Source organism: Maylandia zebra, linkage group LG10, assembly GCF_041146795.1.
Source record: "Maylandia zebra isolate NMK-2024a linkage group LG10, Mzebra_GT3a, whole genome shotgun sequence".
In the NCBI taxonomy this organism is placed as follows: Eukaryota; Metazoa; Chordata; class Actinopteri; order Cichliformes; family Cichlidae; genus Maylandia; species Maylandia zebra.
The window spans coordinates 33,138,345-33,156,638 of NC_135176.1; the positions used below are offsets into that span (position 1 = coordinate 33,138,345).

At 41.2% G+C, this 18,294-nt stretch overlaps 1 protein-coding gene across 2 annotated transcripts; it reads right to left on the reverse strand.

Annotated features, from left to right (window-relative positions):
• Positions 1 to 319: 319 nt before the first annotated feature.
• serpinf2a (serpin peptidase inhibitor, clade F (alpha-2 antiplasmin, pigment epithelium derived factor), member 2a) lies at positions 320 to 17,996 on the reverse strand. Of its 2 annotated transcripts, none has more exons than XM_004556877.3 (9): positions 17,922 to 17,996; positions 12,392 to 12,460; positions 12,071 to 12,299; positions 11,352 to 11,495; positions 11,213 to 11,255; positions 10,689 to 10,834; positions 10,169 to 10,311; positions 8,219 to 8,414; positions 320 to 1,419 (listed from the first exon to the last, which is right to left on the reverse strand). In XM_004556877.3, exons 2-9 carry the CDS (start codon positions 12,443 to 12,445, stop codon positions 1,076 to 1,078), a joined length of 1,299 nt encoding a protein of 432 aa, XP_004556934.1. In that variant the 5' UTR covers positions 12,446 to 12,460; positions 17,922 to 17,996; the 3' UTR covers positions 320 to 1,075. The 2 variants fall into 2 exon arrangements, with proteins under 2 accessions (XP_004556934.1, XP_004556933.1); XM_004556876.4 differs by having other exon boundaries at positions 17,833 to 17,989.
• Positions 17,997 to 18,294: the final 298 nt, after the last annotated feature.

Sequence of the window (18,294 nt, forward strand, 5' to 3'; positions counted from 1 at the left end):
GAAAAAATCTGTTTCTGTGTTTTGAGACAACAGAACGACTGACGGATTACTTTAAAGTAACCTGTAAACTACAGGAAACATCATTAAGATGCACAAGAGACGTAAGCCAGATTTTGAAACTATGCCAACATTCATTCTTTCAGGTCTGTTCAAAGCTGCATACACAGAAAGTGGCTGTTAAAGTACGAAGTACATTAAACCTTTGAAACCTGCAGCATACAGGCATTGTACAAAAAATCATCTGCAGGTTATTTCATGATAAAATGTGAATTATACATTCTGAGTGTGTGTGGGTAATTTTTACTGTGTAACAGGTGTGTTAGCTTTTTTGTTTATTCCACTTCATCTCTTAAAATAAAATCAACACACTGAAAATGAAACTTCTGTAAGAAAACAACATTCATGATGCACAATTTTGTGGAAAACGTTTTTTTTTTTTGTATCAAACAACTTTTATGAATTTTTGTGTAAAGCTCTGAAATGTACCAGCAGTCACTGAACACTTCATCAGAAACCTAAAATGTTTTAAAATGTCATTGTTAAAAGTTTTTGCATGAACTTTTTGGAACAACCGATTCCTGCATCTGTATTTTTTGTTAATCTACAATAACTTGTGAACACCAGGCGCTTCCTCTGCTGTAATTCTAAATGCACTTTCATATAAGATGCAGTATGCACCGCACTCACCGCTACCTAGAAAAGTTCAACTTTGAACTTTGACCATGCACGTGTACTCACGCTGCCGCGCTGGCGCTTTCCTTGGCACAGCAGGAAACCGTTATTGTGCAGTGCAAACAATAGAACTGAATGTGTTTCCGAGCACAGCACTGCATGTGCTGCTTCCAGCGTGAAAGGGCCTTAAATCTGCTTTAAAGGGGAAATGACTGACACTTTTGAAAATAAGCTAATTTTGCTTTACAGAGAAGGAGTTAGGATAAAACAAATAAGACATCAAGTATAATTAATGAACTTTAGAAGTGCTTTTACATGTATATTGATTTCCAGTCCCTTACTGTAAGCAAATCTAAATTGTTTGTTTTCCCAAAATAAAATCTTTTCTTTAACTTTACACAGTTCAAAACTCAGGGAAGTCTATAGTACCATTCCCATTACCAGAGATGGGTTTGTATGACTGCTTGTTGTGGGACTCATCATTCAGCATGGGGTTGTCGGGGGCAGGGTTTGTGACGATGCCCATGAAGAGGGGGGTCAAGGAGGCGTCATCGACGAGAGCAAAAAGAAAAGGGGAGTTTACAGAGAACATGGAGACTGAGCGCATGGAGGTTACAACGGTGGTGGCCGAGGCCTCGACACCTTCTTCACTGAGTTCTATTGTGCTGGCGTGCCGAATGCCGGTCACCGTGAGGGGCTGGTCCGATATCCCAGAGAGGTCAGGACCAGAGAACAGAGAGCCAAGGCCTGATAGATACAATGAGAGAGAGAGAAAAATGTCAAACGCTTGCAGACTAACAAGTTTTGGTCAGTCCCTGCAGGTAACAACAACTTGTGGAACCACACAATTTCATAAGTTTGGCTCTTTTTTTTCATTCTCAGGACCAAAATGAATGCTGAACTGGAGTAATAGTCAGTTGGCGGTTGGCGGTAAAATCAAGGTCTTTAAGTCTGACGTTATTAGCCATGTCTGTGCCCAAATTCCGCTGCAGGTCCCAAAATCAAACGAACACTGCTGGATCACTGAGAGTTGAAAAACTGTCTAAATTCTTTCATCTGTAATAAAATGATCACTGTGGCTGCTCCACCAGGTGTAAAAATTAAGTTTAACACGGTGGTCAGCACTGTTGCCAGCAAGAAGATCCTGAGTTCAATTCCACCATCAGGCTGGGGTGGAGTTTGCATGTTTTCCCTGTGTTTGCGTGGGTTCTCCCCGGGTACTCCGGCTTCCTCCCACAGTCTAAAGACATGCACTTTGTGGGGATAGGTTAATTGAAGTATCTAAATTACCCATAGGTGTGAATGTGAGTGCGTCCCTGTGTGTTAGCCTTGCGACAGACTGGCGACCTGTCCAGGGTGTACCCCCGCCTCTTGCCCCACGACCCTGAAAAGGATAAGCGAATGCGAATGGGATGGGGGATCCAGGCATCCATGAGAACCGAATTTATTAAATTTAACGAAGATAGAAGTTAGCAGGAAGTTAGCTTGCTAGCTCCTATCTAAATATAATATAGCATGTTCTAACTGAGAGATTTCTGGAAAAATTCAAACGTACAGCTCTGCTATCACTTCCAACATAAAAGAAGACAGAAAACTAAACAGCAGTGACGTTTGTAGGGTTACTGAAGTTGGGCTAGCTGGTATATAATGATGTGCTACGTGATCGCTAGCTACACCCGACCAACCAATCACAGCAGATGGCCCCGCCCCTCCCTGAGCCTGGTTCTGCCGGAGGTTTCTTCCTGTTAAAAGGGAGTTTTTCCTTCCCACTGTCGCCAAAGTGCTTGCTCATAGGGGGGTCATATGATTGTTGGGTTTTTCTCTGTATCTATGAAGCGCCTTGAGGCAACTTTTGTTGTGACTTGGCGCTATATGAATAAAATTGAATTGAATTGAATTGAATTGAATTGAATTGAATTACACAGCTATGTTAGCATAACATAAACACAGTGAAGGTGGAGGATGAACGCTAACTTTTTTTTCCACTCGGTAAAAGTTCACATGAGGGTTCCTGATGGTTAGGGACAAATGTAATTGCATGGCAGGATGCTGTAAACGGACCAAACTTCAGTCAGGAGAACAACTGAGATAATCCATCCACAATACAAGGTTAGTCATTCATATACTGCTGCATGGGCTGGGCTGTAGTTACATTGTAAGGTTTTTAAAATGATTAACGGTAATAAAAACCGAGAGAAGCCGACTGTGATTACTGACTGTTTTTAGGGGCTTTTTGAGATTAAATAGAACAAGATATAAAGCATTAAAACATGTTAAAAACACAAAAGCCTTATTAAACGCAGGGTAGTTTGGATGTCTGCTACAATCTTAAATTATAAAGTTGAAAAAATGTAATTGGAGCCAGGCTATTGATCAAGTAATTGCAATTAATAACAGAAAATTGTAAGATTAATTAGTTATTTTTTTCATCATCATCATCATCATCATCAACTTTATTTATAAAGCACTTTAAAACAACCACAGCTGACACAAAGTGCTGTACATTGGAACTGTAAAATAAAATTACATGAGATATAAATAAAAAACAAATAAAAGAAGAGTGAAATCATTAATTAAATAACTACTGCATTAAAAAAGAAACTAAGTCTCACTGAGGTTAAAAGCCAAGGAATAAAAGTGGGTTTTAAGACGTGATTTAAAAGTGGACAGTGAAGGGGGCCTCTCTAACATGCATGGGCAAATTATTCCATAATTTTGGAGCCACAATAGAGAAGGCCCCGCCCCCTCTGAGCTTCCTCCTGGATCTCGGTACCTCCAGGAGCAGCTGGTCAGCTGACCTGAGAGACCGATAGGGTATGTGGGGATGAAGAAGCTCAGAGAGGTAAGGCGGGGCAAGACTGTGAAGGCATTTAAAAACAAACATAAGAATTTTAAAATTAACTCTAAAAGACACAGGCAGCCAGTGCAGAGAGGCCAGCACGGGGCTTATATGCTCTCTTTTTCGAGTTCCTGTTAGGAGTCGTGCAGCCGCATTTTGAACCAGCTGCAGACGTGAGAGCAACGACTGACTGACCCCCACATAAAGTGAGTTACAGTCGTCCAGGCGGGAAGAAATAAAAGCATGGATCACTGTTTCAAGGTGCTGCCTCGAAAGAAAAGATTTTAGTCTTGCCAGTCGCCTTAAATGATAAAAACTGGACTTCACCACTGCTCTGATTTGGTTGTCCAATTTAAAATCACTGTCCAACTTAAAAGCAAGGTCAGTAACAACAGATTTAAAATAGACTTCCAGGGATCCTAAAACAACAGAGGAGGACTCACAGGGACCACTGGGTCCAAACACCAACACTTCTGTTTTCTTTTTATTAAAATTTAAAAAGTTTAGAGCCAACCAAGCTTTAATGTCATCTAGACATGTCAAGAGAGGTTTTATGGAGATGGCATCCTTGCGTTTTAGTTTGGCAGTCATCGGCATAACAGTGAAATGAGATCCCATGCCTTCTAAGGATAGAACCCAGAGGCAGTAGATACAGAGAAAAGAGCAGTGGCCCTAAAATTGAGCCCTGTGGGACACCACATGACAGAGGAGCAGAAGACGATTCGTAACCGAGAAGGCTGACAGAGAAAGTTCTATCTGACAAATAAGACCTAAACCAATTGAGTGCAGTGCCACCAATACCCACTACATCATGTAATCGAGAAATTAAAATATTGTGGTCTACTGTGTCAAAGGCAGCAGTTCGGTCAAGCAAGACAAGAACAACATGGTTACCAGAATCACATGCCAGAAGGAGGTAATTAAAAACCCTTAGTAATGCAGATTCTGTGCTGTGAAGGGTTTTAAAACCTGACTGAAAAACCTCAAAGATTCCATTTTCATCTAGAAAATCTTTCAGTTGACTAAAAACAATTTTCTCTAAAACCTTGGAGAGTAAAGGCAGCTTGGAAATAGGCCTATAGTTCGCTAAAACTGTGTGATCAAGGCCAGGTTTCTTAAGCAGTGGCTGTACTACTGCATGTTTGAAATTTGCAGGAACCACACCAGAAGACAGACTGCTGTTAATAATGTCAAGGACATACTGTTGTATACTAGGAAAAATTTCTTTAAAGAATTGTGGAGGGACAGGATCCCGTGGGGAACCTGTGGGCTTAATATGGCGAACCACATCCTCTAAAGAGGAGAGCGTCACAAGCTCAAACTGAGTGAAAACAGCAGCGCAAGGGACAGAGACAGAGGGGTCAGAGTCAGGAGCTGTGATAAGAGCCCTGATGGTGACAACCTTTCCAATAAAAAAGTTCAGAAAATCATTGCAAATCTCAGGAGAAACTTCCAAACAGACATTCAAAGGAGTATTAAGAACAGTGTCAATGGTCCTAAATAACACACGTGGGTTATGACAGTTGGAAGAAATAATATTTGCAAAATATTCCCTTTTTGCCTCTTTAACAGTGTTCTGGTAGCGATGCCAGCAGTCTTTGAGAATTTGAAATGATACATGCAGTTTATCCTTTTTCCACCTCCGTTCTGCTCGACGACATTCCCTCTTAACAGCACGACTGCTCTCATTAAACCAAGGCTCAGGTTTAGCCTTAAGCTGCCTGGTTTTTAAAGGAGCCACAGAGTCCATGATTTTTTGACAGCAAGAATTAAACCAGGAATGTAGGTCTTCTGTATCAGAGGAGACAAAGTCAGAAGGCCCGCCGAGCTGATTAAAAGCAGCAGAAAACTGTGCAGCAGTGGCGGGGTTAATAACCCGACAGCACCGAGTAGCAGCGCCAGGTTTAACTGCGGTATATGTCAAACCAACGTTGAATAACACAGGCATATGATCTGAGAGTGCACAGTCACAAATCTCCAAGTCAGTGACAGGCAGACCATATGACAGAACAAGGTCCAGTGTGTGTCCGTGCTCATGTGTAGGGCCACGTACGGACTGTACCAGGCTAAAAGAGTCAATAAGGCTTAAAAAGTCCTTTACCAGTGGCTTATCAGGACAGCATACATGTATATTAAAATCTCCAACAATAAGAACACTATCATAGTTGGGCATAATCCCAGCTAAAAAATCAGAAAAGTAGTTTATGAAGTTCTTATTGTATTTCGGGGGGCGATAGATGACAGCGCAGAAAATCGGGTTTGTACGACTCACCTCAAATGAGGTAAGTTCAAAGCTGGAGAACGAAGGCTGTAGAAAACACTGCTTACATTTAAAATCCTTTTTGTAAACAGTCACTGTGCCTCCACCTCTGCCTGACGTCCGTGGCGAGTTAAAATAGCAACAATCCACAGGTAAAAGTTCAGATAGAACACTGGACTCACCAACACTCAGCCACGTCTCAGTCACACACAGAAAATCCAGATCACGGGAACTGAAGAAGTCCCGAAGAATAAAAGTTTTGTTTAAAGGTGATCTGGTGTTCACCAGGCCAATCCTAGCGGGAGCTGGAGTTGGCGCTCGGGGTTCAGGAGGTCCAGAAACCCGCCGCAGCGATCTCAGATTCCGATAATGTTGACAGCGGAGGTTTAGCCTGGGAGGGCATGGGCAGCGAGGCCGAGGAGCATCATCATCAAAGCCGACCACAGGCACCAAACAGGCATCAACAGGGTCCAGAAAACGCCGAGACGCAAACAACCTTGGCAAGAATGCATGCACTGGTCGGAAACCAGCAGAATAATTCTTTAGGCAAACCTTTAGCTTCACCAGGCGACCGCTTCGTTTACCCCGGCGACGAGGACGCTTTCGCCGGGAAGGTAGCGTGGGAACCCGGTACAGGTAACCCGGGGTTTCCGATGCAAATGGGGGCAGGGGTTGCTGCCCACCAGCTCCAAAGGACACAATATTTTGGACCACAGGTTTGAGGTCCAATAGTGTCTGGCGATCATACCTCAGCAGAGACTTTGTTTCATGGATGACACAAATTAAAAATAACATAAACAGGAACAAACATGACAGTGACAGACGAGCAGCCACACACACCGGCGCCATCTTGCCAAAACCTTGGGATGGAGCTGGACTTAAATCTATTGACAGCACTAATATATATATATATATATATACTTGACTGTACTTGAGTGTATATATATATATATATATATATATATATATATATATATATATATATATATACACTCAAGTACAGTCAACGGTCAAAGCCAAATAACATAAGGAAAATTTGAAATCTAAACTAAGGCATAAAAAATGTACCTTTACCCTGTCTTGCTCGAAGGCTTTTAAGTACATGTGTTTCTGTGTGTTAAAGTGTGCAAGTGAATAATTGAGTTCATGTAAGCCTTTAAAAGACAATATGGTGGATGCAATGAAGAGAAGTGAGCATATCAGCATTCTGAAGTTTGTGCAGTATCTTTAAAATAAAACCCATCCTGACTCTGAGTGGTGCTGACAAACTAGTTTATGTTAGGGTGCCAGTACAATCTGTGGGTATCTCAACTTCCATAACGTTGACCTCAAAGCTACACGGTTTCATAAAGAGTCAATAAATTCTGAACTTTACTGTTGGACAACTGCTATCTGTTGTTCCATTTTGTTTAAATACAACTTTAAGTGGCACTCAACCAACGCAGATGCCAACAGACTTAATAAACTGATCCGTAAGGCCAGCAATGTTGTGGGGATGGAGCTGGACTCCCTCAAGGTGGTGTCGGAGAGGCGGATGCTGTCCAAGATAAAGACAATGTTGGATAACACCTCCCACCCACTCCATGACATGCTGGTCAGTCACAGGAGCTCGTTCAGTGAGAGACTGAGATTACCGAAAAGCACCACTGAACGACACAGGAAATCTTTCCTGCCTGTGGCCATCTCCCTGTACAACGCATCCACTTAACACACTGTTTGCTGCTACAACTACACATGTTTCTTTTCCAACTATTTATTTATGAGTGACTTACGTATGTATGTATGTATATATATGTATATATTGTACTATTCTTAGTTAGCGTATTGTCTGTCTTGTCTTAATGTTGGTTTATGTTGATTTATAATGGAGCACTGTAACAAAAAATAATTTCCCCCAGGGATCAATAAAGTATTCTGATTCTGATTTATTGTGGTTGCAAATACTGAAATTCAACTGTCTGATTAGTCAAAGGTCACCTAAACGTTTCTCTGTAGAGCACCCACAGTACGATTGTAGGGAGCCATCTAGGGTTGAATAGGTTGCATCCACCCCCTTTAACACCCATTTGGAAACACTTTTGACAGAAAAACTTATTTTGAAATATAAAATCTTCCAGTGTGTGATGAACTGAAGGTAAATGTCAGAAGACCGTAAAATCTGGAGGAGCTTGAGAGACTTGCCATAGAAGAATGGGCTGGGATTGCTCAGGAGAAGCATATGAGACGTGTTGAAAACTACAACAAGTGACTGCGGGCTGTCAGTATCAGGAGACCTAAAAACTTTAGCCCTACTATGTTTTTTGTTTGTTTGTTTGTTTAATAATTTTGTTTCGGTGTTCATCCAAAATTCATAACAGGACTAACAATTTTGTCCTCAACTGTAAGTCCAAAGACCAAGGAAATCCTCGAAATTCAAGATGTCTTCAGTGACTCGTTCAGTTTCTTACCCATGTTGGTCAGAGCCGCCTGGAGCTCCTTTTGGTACTCCAGCTTCAATTTAGGCAAGTTCACCTGCATCAGTTTCTCCTGAGGTAGAGATCTGTAGAGGTCGGAGATGTTTAGTTTGGAAAGCACTGACAACAGGTTTCCTCTGGGAAGGATGATTAAGAAGCTGGTGTTTCCCTTGAAGGGAAAACTGGCAACCTGGACAAGAGAAGATGATATTTTGTCTGTGTCTTTTCCCCAACTTCATCTCAACATATAAACTAAAAGTTGAAGGGAACAGGCTGGAAGATGAGCCTTGCAACTTTGGATGGGAAACTGAGAAATCATTTGTAACTTTTGTTGTTGCCTTTGGCATGAGACCATGGATTAACCTCCTGAGAACCAGCCTATTCATTTATGTCCTCTGTAATGTACTTTTGTTTTTGGTCTACATCTTTTGATTTCTTTGACCGATCCTAATACGTCCTTTTTAAACAAAGAGTCTCTGTGGCTTTTAAACCACAAAACACGCTGCGCCAAAACTTGGTCCACCCCAAGGATTGGGTCCCCGACACAAACAGAGTAACATAGTGTACGCTGTTAAGTGCAGGAGGATTGCCAGGATTTATACATCGGGGAAACCAAACAACCTCTGGCTACAACACAGCAGAGCCACCTCGTCAGGCCAGGACTCTGCAGACTATTTACACCTACAGGCCAGTGGACACTCTTTCAATGATGAGGATGTAACATCCTGGACAGGGAGGAACGCTGGTTTGAGGGCGGAGTCAAGGAGGCCATTTACGTGAAAAGGGAAAGACCATCTCTGAATGGAGGAGGGGCCTAAGGGTACATCTGTCACCATCTTACAGTTCTGTGATTGCAGCCATTCCCCAACTCTCTGTGAATGGGACTCATGGCCACTGATCAGTGAGCATGACAAGTTGTATATTAATGATCAAGCAACTGACCTCGTTATGCAAATATACTGTTTATAAGGTTGGGCAAAGCTGCAGTCAGCTGAGACTGAAGAAGTCACCTGGATGAGTGACGAAACGTTTCTCCCACTGAAAACGTTACGTCCAGATGAACAGAATCAACTTTTGGGACTAATAAGTCCTGGTGTATTAAATGGATGACATCCTGGGCTTTACATTGATATCTCGTGTGTTTAACTCCAAAGAGGAAGGAAATCACAAAAAAAGTTTAATAGGAAGATTCATTTTCCTTTGGTTCTCAGGATTAAGGCATGGCATAGGTGAGCTTCCACAGCTGCTATAAGACAAACAAATTTAAGATTTTTATAGAATTAAAAAAAATAACTAATCTTGAGATCTTATCACAAACAACAAATATGCTTTTCAAGTCACATGGTCAGTGTTGCCAACTTAGCGACTTTGTTGCTATATTTAGCGAGCTTTCAGACCCCTTAGCGACTTTTTTTTCTAAAAAAAAGTCGCTAAAAAAAGACGTGAAAGCGCTTTTACTCTCAACAAGCAGCGGGTGCTGTAACGCAGTCAGTTCTTCTTTTACTCTTTTACTCTTATGCTGTTTAGTGTAAAAGTGTAAAACTACTTATAAACACACACACACAGTAACTCCACCAGAGCGCCTATTTCGGGTCACTTTTGCCGGTCCAAGCCCGGGTAAAGGAGCAGGGTTGGAATTGTGACATTGAAAAAACAATAATTGCTAAAATAAATTTAATTTGTAGTTCTAAATAAACTCTAAATGCATTTAGGACGTTCTTTACTCACTTTATGTCTCTTCCACGATGTCATTTCTCTCTCCAACAACATAGGTTACAATTAGATTAGCATGACCAATTATGCAAATTAGGCGATGACATCATTTAGCGACTTCTAGCGACTTTTAGGACAACCAATAGCGATTTTCCTTACTGAGGAGTTGGCAACACTGCACATGGTTTCTGTCTACGTTAAATGTTGTGCTACCCCAGACGTTGGTGTTACCTGTGCTTCCAGTTTGGAATCATACATCAGGCGTAAAGGGTACTGGACAGATTTCATCATGTCCACTGACACAGAGTTCTGGCTGTCCAAGTAAAACTCTCCCTTTGATGTTGCTTGTGGGTCAAACTGTGTTTGCCACTGACCTGATGAAAAGTGGAAAAAAGTCAGAATCATTAGCAACTTAAATTCAGTTTATTTCTCAGTTGTTGAAGCGGCTGTAGATAATCACATTGTATCACGGCTTGTCTTTACAGTGCTCATTAATAGCATGAGATGCTTCCCTGGTTTGTACAATGTGCTGTCTGGTTATATGACAGTGGTACTGTTTCTTGAGAATGATGTCCTCCTTGGCCAGGACAGATTTTTTTTTTGCAGTTTTCACAATTCTGAGAGCTTTTCTCTCCCTTTAGAAAACTTTGATTTATTTGTCCTGTTAATGAGCAAGGATTTAGCTTTGTTCCATCTTTTCTCTGACTGTAAAACACAATAATGAAGAGTTTTGTTTTGTGGAGTGGGTCACCTTTGAAGTATACAGCATTCATGAGCATAAGCACCACATCATGTGGAATACTTTCTAGGAAGTTGGGGATGTGTCCATTGGTAACATTCTCAACCCATTGGTTGACCTCGTCCATAGAGACTAAAGGAACAGGCTGTGATTTGTACCTGGAAAATTCATATCAACATGGCACATACAAGACAAGAGTAATGAACAGACATTTAAGAGAGGTATCTATTCTCATTTTTACCTATTTTTTTACCTGCATCAAATATAAAATTATATATTTTAACATGACGTTTTGTATTATGCAGTGAACATTTCTGACCATGCTCTCAGGCCCTCTTTAGCTTTCTTCTTAATATCTTAATTGATTTTGAGCATTGTTGCACCACCTAGCAAACTGGAAGACTGTAAAACCATAAACAAACAGGAACGTATGAAACAAATTCGATTTATCCCTTTATTCCACCAAAAAAGTGTTTTTTTTAACTTGGCTGCTTCTCTGGAACTTTGTGCAATACTTTCCCAAATGTAAATTATACCTGTGCAGAGACTCTTCAACAAAGGACGCCTTCACTTTAAATCCTGAGAGAGAAAGGACAGGAAAAATACAAATAGAAGTCCAGATTTATACCAATCTTACGATAAATCACCACAAGTACAATATTCATCATCTCATACCTGGCTTGAGGTACATGCGTGCCGCTACCTCCAATGATGTGTGGCTAAAATGAGGTACAAGGCTTCCCAGTGCATGATGGTAGCATGCCAGACCGTGGGCATGAAGGGTCTTTAGTAGCAGCTTCTCTGTCTCAGTGCGAGCACCTTCGAGAAAAATCAGATCACATAATAAAACCAAAGAAACATTTCATACCAGCTCCTGAACTTCATCACAACATGTCTGCTTCTGTCTTGTGTAGAAAAGTACTAAATGTAGGCTGCTGGTGTTGATGATGTTTGTTCCTTTTGCATGTGCACTGCCACAGAAAAAAGAAAACTCACATTAGACAAACAGCTTCTTTGTAGTTGAATGAAACCACATTTAAAACCAGATCAGAATTACTGGCAGACTTTCTGTTGTTTTGGGTTCAGGAGTTGTGCTTCTCCTATTTTCATATTAATTCTGTCTCTCTTGTTCACTTTAAGTTCAAACCAAACTTTCAGCCAGCTGGCACTGGATACAACGAAGTCAAATATCAAACTTCATTAGAAGGTGGAAATGACCATTTTTAACATTGTTGACAGTAAAGCCCAGACCCCTCCATCAAATTCAGTGCCTCGTCTTCATATTTTCAGGAAGTGATCAAGAATTTCACAGGTTTCGTCTTGTGACGGTGCTCACAAATCATATTTCACAACGTTTGTCAGATAAAGAGATGAACCTCTAACCCACAACTGACCTAAGGTGAGTTGACCGAGGGCAAAAGCAAGACTGAGCGGTGAGAGGATGACATTGGGCTGCTGTGGACTAACAGGAAGATTTTCCAGGAGCTGCAAACCCAGTTGCTCGGTGGCCTTTCCTATTGCCCTGTGTGCCTCAGGGCTGAACGCTCCTCCACAGCTGTCACCCTCTGACGCCTCGTCTTCTTCTGTTTTACTGACACTTGTAGGTGCTGGACTGGGCTCTTCCTGAAGACATGAGAACAGACTGGGTTATTTTCTAGTGTACAGTTACAGGGAGAGTATTTCCCCTTAGTTATTTAGACTGAGGTTCTTCTTACAGTGAGTCCCAGATGGCAGAGACAAAGCAAGAGAAGAAGAGGATACAGCTTCATCTTTGAACAGTCAACCTGAAAATGTAAGGAAGAAGAACATATTTCATTTTAATGAGAATTATTATTCATCAACAGCAAAATGAAAATGGAAAGAGCCATCAAAGTCCGACACTGGAGACGTCCCAGACACGTGTACAGAGTTACTCTTTTTTAAGATCTCTTTTGATTGAGTTTTGAACTGATTAAAAGAATTCAGGCACCCAGTTTCCCTGAGAGAAAGTCCCACTGGGTGCAATTCAGTGATTTTTATTTATTTACTTTATAAAATGTTACTTTCTTATTTTAAAAAAAATGTTATTTTTCTCATTGCTAATTTAAGTCTTTTAACCAGAAAGAACACAGCTACAGAAATGCTGAGAAAATATTATCCAGCAGTAGTTTTTTCCATTTGCACCAATAAGAACGCAGCTACAGTGATGTCACTCGCTGGTTTTGCCATCCCAATCTTGTTTTGTGTTTTGATGTGATGAGCAAGACAACAACAACAATGTTTTAGGAATAAAAATCATGTTACCATGTTAACACAGTATATGAGTTACACCTCAGAGTTACACCCGAGTACACCTGAGGCTCAGGGCTGGGCTGGGACAAAAAATCAGCCCGGGCATTTTGACTGGAGACCGGCCCACCAGGTATTATAGGAAAAGCCATAAAGCCTTTGAATGAAAACAAATGTCGTTGTGATAGTGATGTACAGTCTTGTTGGTATATATGTATCAATCTGATAAACTTAAACCTGCACCATCCTCCCTGTTCTGGTATTCTAAACAGTGCTTAGCTGAAACCCAAAGAGCTGGTCGAGTTAACCTCCTGAACTATCTACAACACATGGTGGAAACCTGAAATTAAGACAGAGAAGACTAGAGGTGAGACATGACCATTACTGAATATTAAAAATAATAAATGACAGATTTAGTGATATTTTCATAAACTATTTATTTACCACATCAATAAACAGCACGGCAGGGCAAAATATTTTTCTAACATGGCTTTTAAAAGTGAAAGGTGACAGAAAGACAGGTGAGAAAGAATAAAACTTAACTGACTTTTTGATGGCATCTTACACAAAGTACTGGTACAGAATCTAGAAAATGTGGGAAAATGCTGGCATCATGTACAGTACTTTCTTCTGAAGAAATTATGTTGGGACCCTGAAAAAAACTTGCACTTTGGCGACAGTGGGAAGGAAAAACTCCCTTTTAACAGGAAGAAACCTCCAGCAGAAGGGTAAGATCAGAATATCTCTTAGCTGGTGATATTAGCATTTAGATCAAAGTACAGCCTCACACAGCTGCTAGCACACCAGCTGTGCAGGCTTTCATCTCTGTACTATAACTGTGAGCTGACGGTGATGTTTAAGGTGATTTGAGCTGATTGTTGGAATTTGGTGCTCTGTAAATAAAACTGAATTGAATTGCATTCATGTTCTGCTGTCAATATGTTGATATTTCTTTTGAATTATGAATTATTCATTGGTGCCTGGCTTCATTTGCATCTGTTCCAGGTTTTCCAGATGACAAACGTTCGGCTTCTTCCAGCTCTCAGACCTCTCTCCAGTTCTTTAGTCTGCATTTCATTGGAACTTCAGCAGAGTGAGAAGAGGGAACCGTGAGACAGAGAGCTCAGTTTGTATTCGCAATGTGTGTGTGTTATGAACACCACTGAACTATAACTTTATTAGTATTGTCATACATGAACAACAGGTGACCCCAGTTTCAGGAAAACACTGGAGATCACATCATAAATTAACAATAAAGCAACAACAACATATAAGCGTGTGGGACAGCAGGAGGCTGAAAAACTCCTAAGTTGACTTCTATAACTAGCCTTGTGAGGGCGCTACTGGCAACATGTTTTAATAGGTTACAGAGATACCTGAAGGTGCTTTTGTCATACGACACACGGCAGCTGCAGTCCTGACCCACTGAAACTAATCAAGTGAATCATTAGAAGTTGACGTAATCACACTTTTCTGAAACATTTAATAGAATGTAAGCAGAGGTGGAAAGCATTCTCAGACGGGCGATTATAATGTTCACAGGGAGGTGTGGGTCACACATCAGTGTGGTGCACACATGTGGTCTCAATTACCCCGTCTGAGATTCCTGAAACACTTCCCAGACGGAGGGAAAAGGACAGAAAGTTTGTGAGCAAAGCTTGAAGAAGTCCTCGTTGTGTGTGATGTCCTTGTTGTTCTGGACTAAAGTTTCTGAGGCTACGTCCACACTAATGCGTTTTCCTTTGAGGTTGCAGGTTGAATCGTCTTGTGTTTCACGCATGCGCAGGACTGGAACGTAAGTGTTTGAATGTGGATGTGCAACTCTGTGAAAACGACTGAAAATGCTAGTGTGGACGTGGAGTTTTCAAATCTATCCGAGCTAGTGTGGACGTAGCCTTAAAGCTGCAGGATGCTGAGGAGAAACACTGACATGACTCCATCAGCTCAGTTCACAACATTTTAAATGCAGTAAGGTAAATGAGTACATTTGTACTTTAATGAAATGCTGATAATTACTCTGCAGTCCAGACTCACCAGCCAACACCTCTGAGTGTCCATCAGAGGGCGACAAACACTCAGTGATATCCGCCAGAGGCAGCAGAGGAACTTCAGCTCACATGTGGTGTAACAGCAAAGCGCACACGATCACTTTAAATGCAGCTGCAGACGGTCTAATTGTAATCTGATTACATATCATGTTGAAATTCAGATTGGTGTCAAACAACATTTTAAATGTTTACATTCTGAGCCTCAATATTTTTCTACTGAAAATCAGCTAAATCAGTCTCAGTGGGTGGACCCAGAACCAGATCCCGCTGAAGGAATCCGAGGCTCTGTAACAGGGCAGTTCCCAGATGGATCAAGGATTCACACTGGATCCGGTTTAGCGTGACTCATTTTCCAGATTACCCCAGATAAACCCCCGTATCATAGCTGCTGATTTTGTCCACAGTCTAAAATTAAACTGAAATATCTCAAATCTATCTGTCCAACACACAGACAGCTCTATAGTTCAATGTTTATTTTAACATGTTTGCTTTTACTTAAGTCTTGAAAAAAATTCTGCTTCTTTCTTCCATCAGTGTGAAACGGTCACTATCATTGGCCTGGTGTGTCCGTATCAGTGAAGACTGAGATTAGATTAAAGATGAAATCAGATTTATCTTCTAAATCTTACTAATTGTTTCCATAATGGCAGAAATAACAGAGTGCGATAAAAAAAAGAAGACGACCTTTTTGCAGTTCATCATTTCTCCCCTCCTAGTATCACGAGCATATTCATATTCCTCAATCCAGTGGATTAAAATGGACGTTCTGGCCTTTACTTATCTGTTGCCATGGTGAGTCATGCTCTTCTGATGATGGCTAATTGTCAAACTAACTCTGACCGAACTAAAAACACTGACTTGGCGATCTCGAATATAATAAACTTGAGTTTGTGAACCTGCTTCCTGGAGCAGAGCCCTGATTATTCTGTCAGTTTGCTTCATTTTGAAATGATTGTCTGTCCTTTTGTGTGTATTTAACTCTCAATTGTCATTTTTTCCAAATGTAAAATTAAAAGAATTTAATGTTTCACCTCTCATCCGAGAAGCTTCTTCAGTTCTAAGGTCAAATGGTGGAGAGTCCCAGATATAAACCTAGTGGGAGTATCTTCAAGCAACTTAAAGAAGTCCAGACGCTTTTCTTTGTAAGCTCCTTTGACTACGATGACCTGGATGACTGAGAACCTTCACAGACTCTCTCAGAAACAGTTCATAACTTCCCTTCAACTCATTCATGTCACCTAAAAGGTAAACCTGTTTCTCCATCACCTGTTCAGCTCTGATGATCCAGTAAGGACATCTCCTGGTTTCATCTTCATGTTTCCCTCTCACCACATATACAAACCAACATCATGACCAGCAGCTTTACAGCTGTGGCTCCAGCAAACATCAGGTGATACTAGAAACTAATATTAAATAAATTCTAACAACAGCTGATCAAGTTTAAAGGCGCTTCTGCTGTTTAACGCGACCTCCGCTAGTTTCTTCTTTCTGGCGCAAAGCGGGAGATAAACAAACAAGAGACGGGACTTGCAGCAGAAACGCCGATCAGCTGATCATTGATCAGTTTCATGATTGAAGTAGCAGCAGGAGAGGGAGGGGGGAGAATGAGAGAAGAAGAGGCAGCTGTGCAGCAAAGAGGAAGAAAAAATCCAGCTTTTTGTCTTTTTTTTATTGCAGCTGAAGTACGGGACAAATCGCATTTATTTTCAGCTCAATACGAAACGCGTAATATTAACTCTGAATACCAGAGGATTCAGTTTTTTACGGGACGGTTGGCAACTCTACTAACTAACCTTATGAATAAAATAAAGTTCACTATCAGTAACATCATAGCACCACCCAGCTGTATAGAAACTCCGTCATGCTAGCTAGTAGCAGTGCGAGTTATTGTAACTGACGGTAAAAAGTCAGCATAACAAAAATAAACTCCACCTAAACTTGGTTTATATCTGACCCAGATAGACTGCAGGTCATAACTTCTTACCTGAAGTTCAGTTCACCTGACGCTCGCACCAGCAGCCGCCTCGGGTCTCTCCACCTCCCCTTTCCCCCATCCACCTGCTGGCCTCCACCACTTGCTAATTTTACTGAATCTGTGAAAGCTCCACCGTAGCCACTACCAAACAATTGAGTTATTTTTACACGTCTGCCAGCATCTGTCCAATCCGCCACCTTTCACTGTTTACACGGTTACGAAAAAAAGACAACAACAAAACATCGCCCATTTAAAACGAAAAATTACCATCGGGCATACCGGACAAATGCCCGGTATGCCCAATGGCCAGTCCAGCTATGCCTGAGGCTCAGGGAAACAGGTTCAGAAATATTCTGTACTGGACCTAAACACTGAACAAGTAGAGTTTACGTCCTGTTCTGAATGCTAAACCAAGAACATCCCTGTGGTGACAGTTGTGTCTCATCCTCTAGGAACCAAAGATAACAGTTTAAGATGAAACATAAGACCAACATCTGCACACTCCTCCGTATGAAAGCTTTCAGGGTTATTGATATGTAAATATTCCCTCGCTAGGTTCAGACTCAGTTGACGTTTCAGATATGGCTGCTGTGTTTACCAGGAGACTAAAGGTTACTGTTTCAGAACCTCTTTTGGCTGCAGTACGCAGCATACACATGACAGGGAATGAACAGAACCGCATAAATACACCATCACTACATAAAAGGATCAGGCTCACCATTATATACATACTGCTCTGCAGAGTGCACTTCAACATGTAAGAACTTACGTACGGATATTGTAGTTAAAAGTCGCTGACTGCAAATTTTTCTCTAGAGATCAAATGCACAAAGGTTTCGGTAGATGAAGACATCCTTGAACTCACCTGGTTTTTGTCCGATGTGGAGACAGATGATGGGGATCAAAAGGGTTTAAAAGGTGAGATAAAATAAAAGTAAAGAAAGACAAACCAACCTTCTCCAGGCTGGACAGCGTAGCGCCTGGACCCGACTACTACCACCCCTCTGCTGGCTAGTTAATGATCAACTCGGTGCCTGCTGCCGCCACGCAATGTAAAAAACATCCTACAGTCTGACAGACAAGCTGCTTTTCAAACTGTAGGATGTTTCTCTGCACAAGCTGCCAGACTGAAAACACTGCTGGGAAGTTATTTAGCTTCAATGAACAGGAAGTAATACTACGATGCTGTACTTTCTCTTAATGTTAACTTTATAGTCCAAAATACTTTCTGCATGAAGTGAGTCCCCTTCACCAACACAGGTTTTACTTTAGTCACAGCTCACACAGAACAACAGTTATGGTAAAAAGCATGATATCATTTAACACT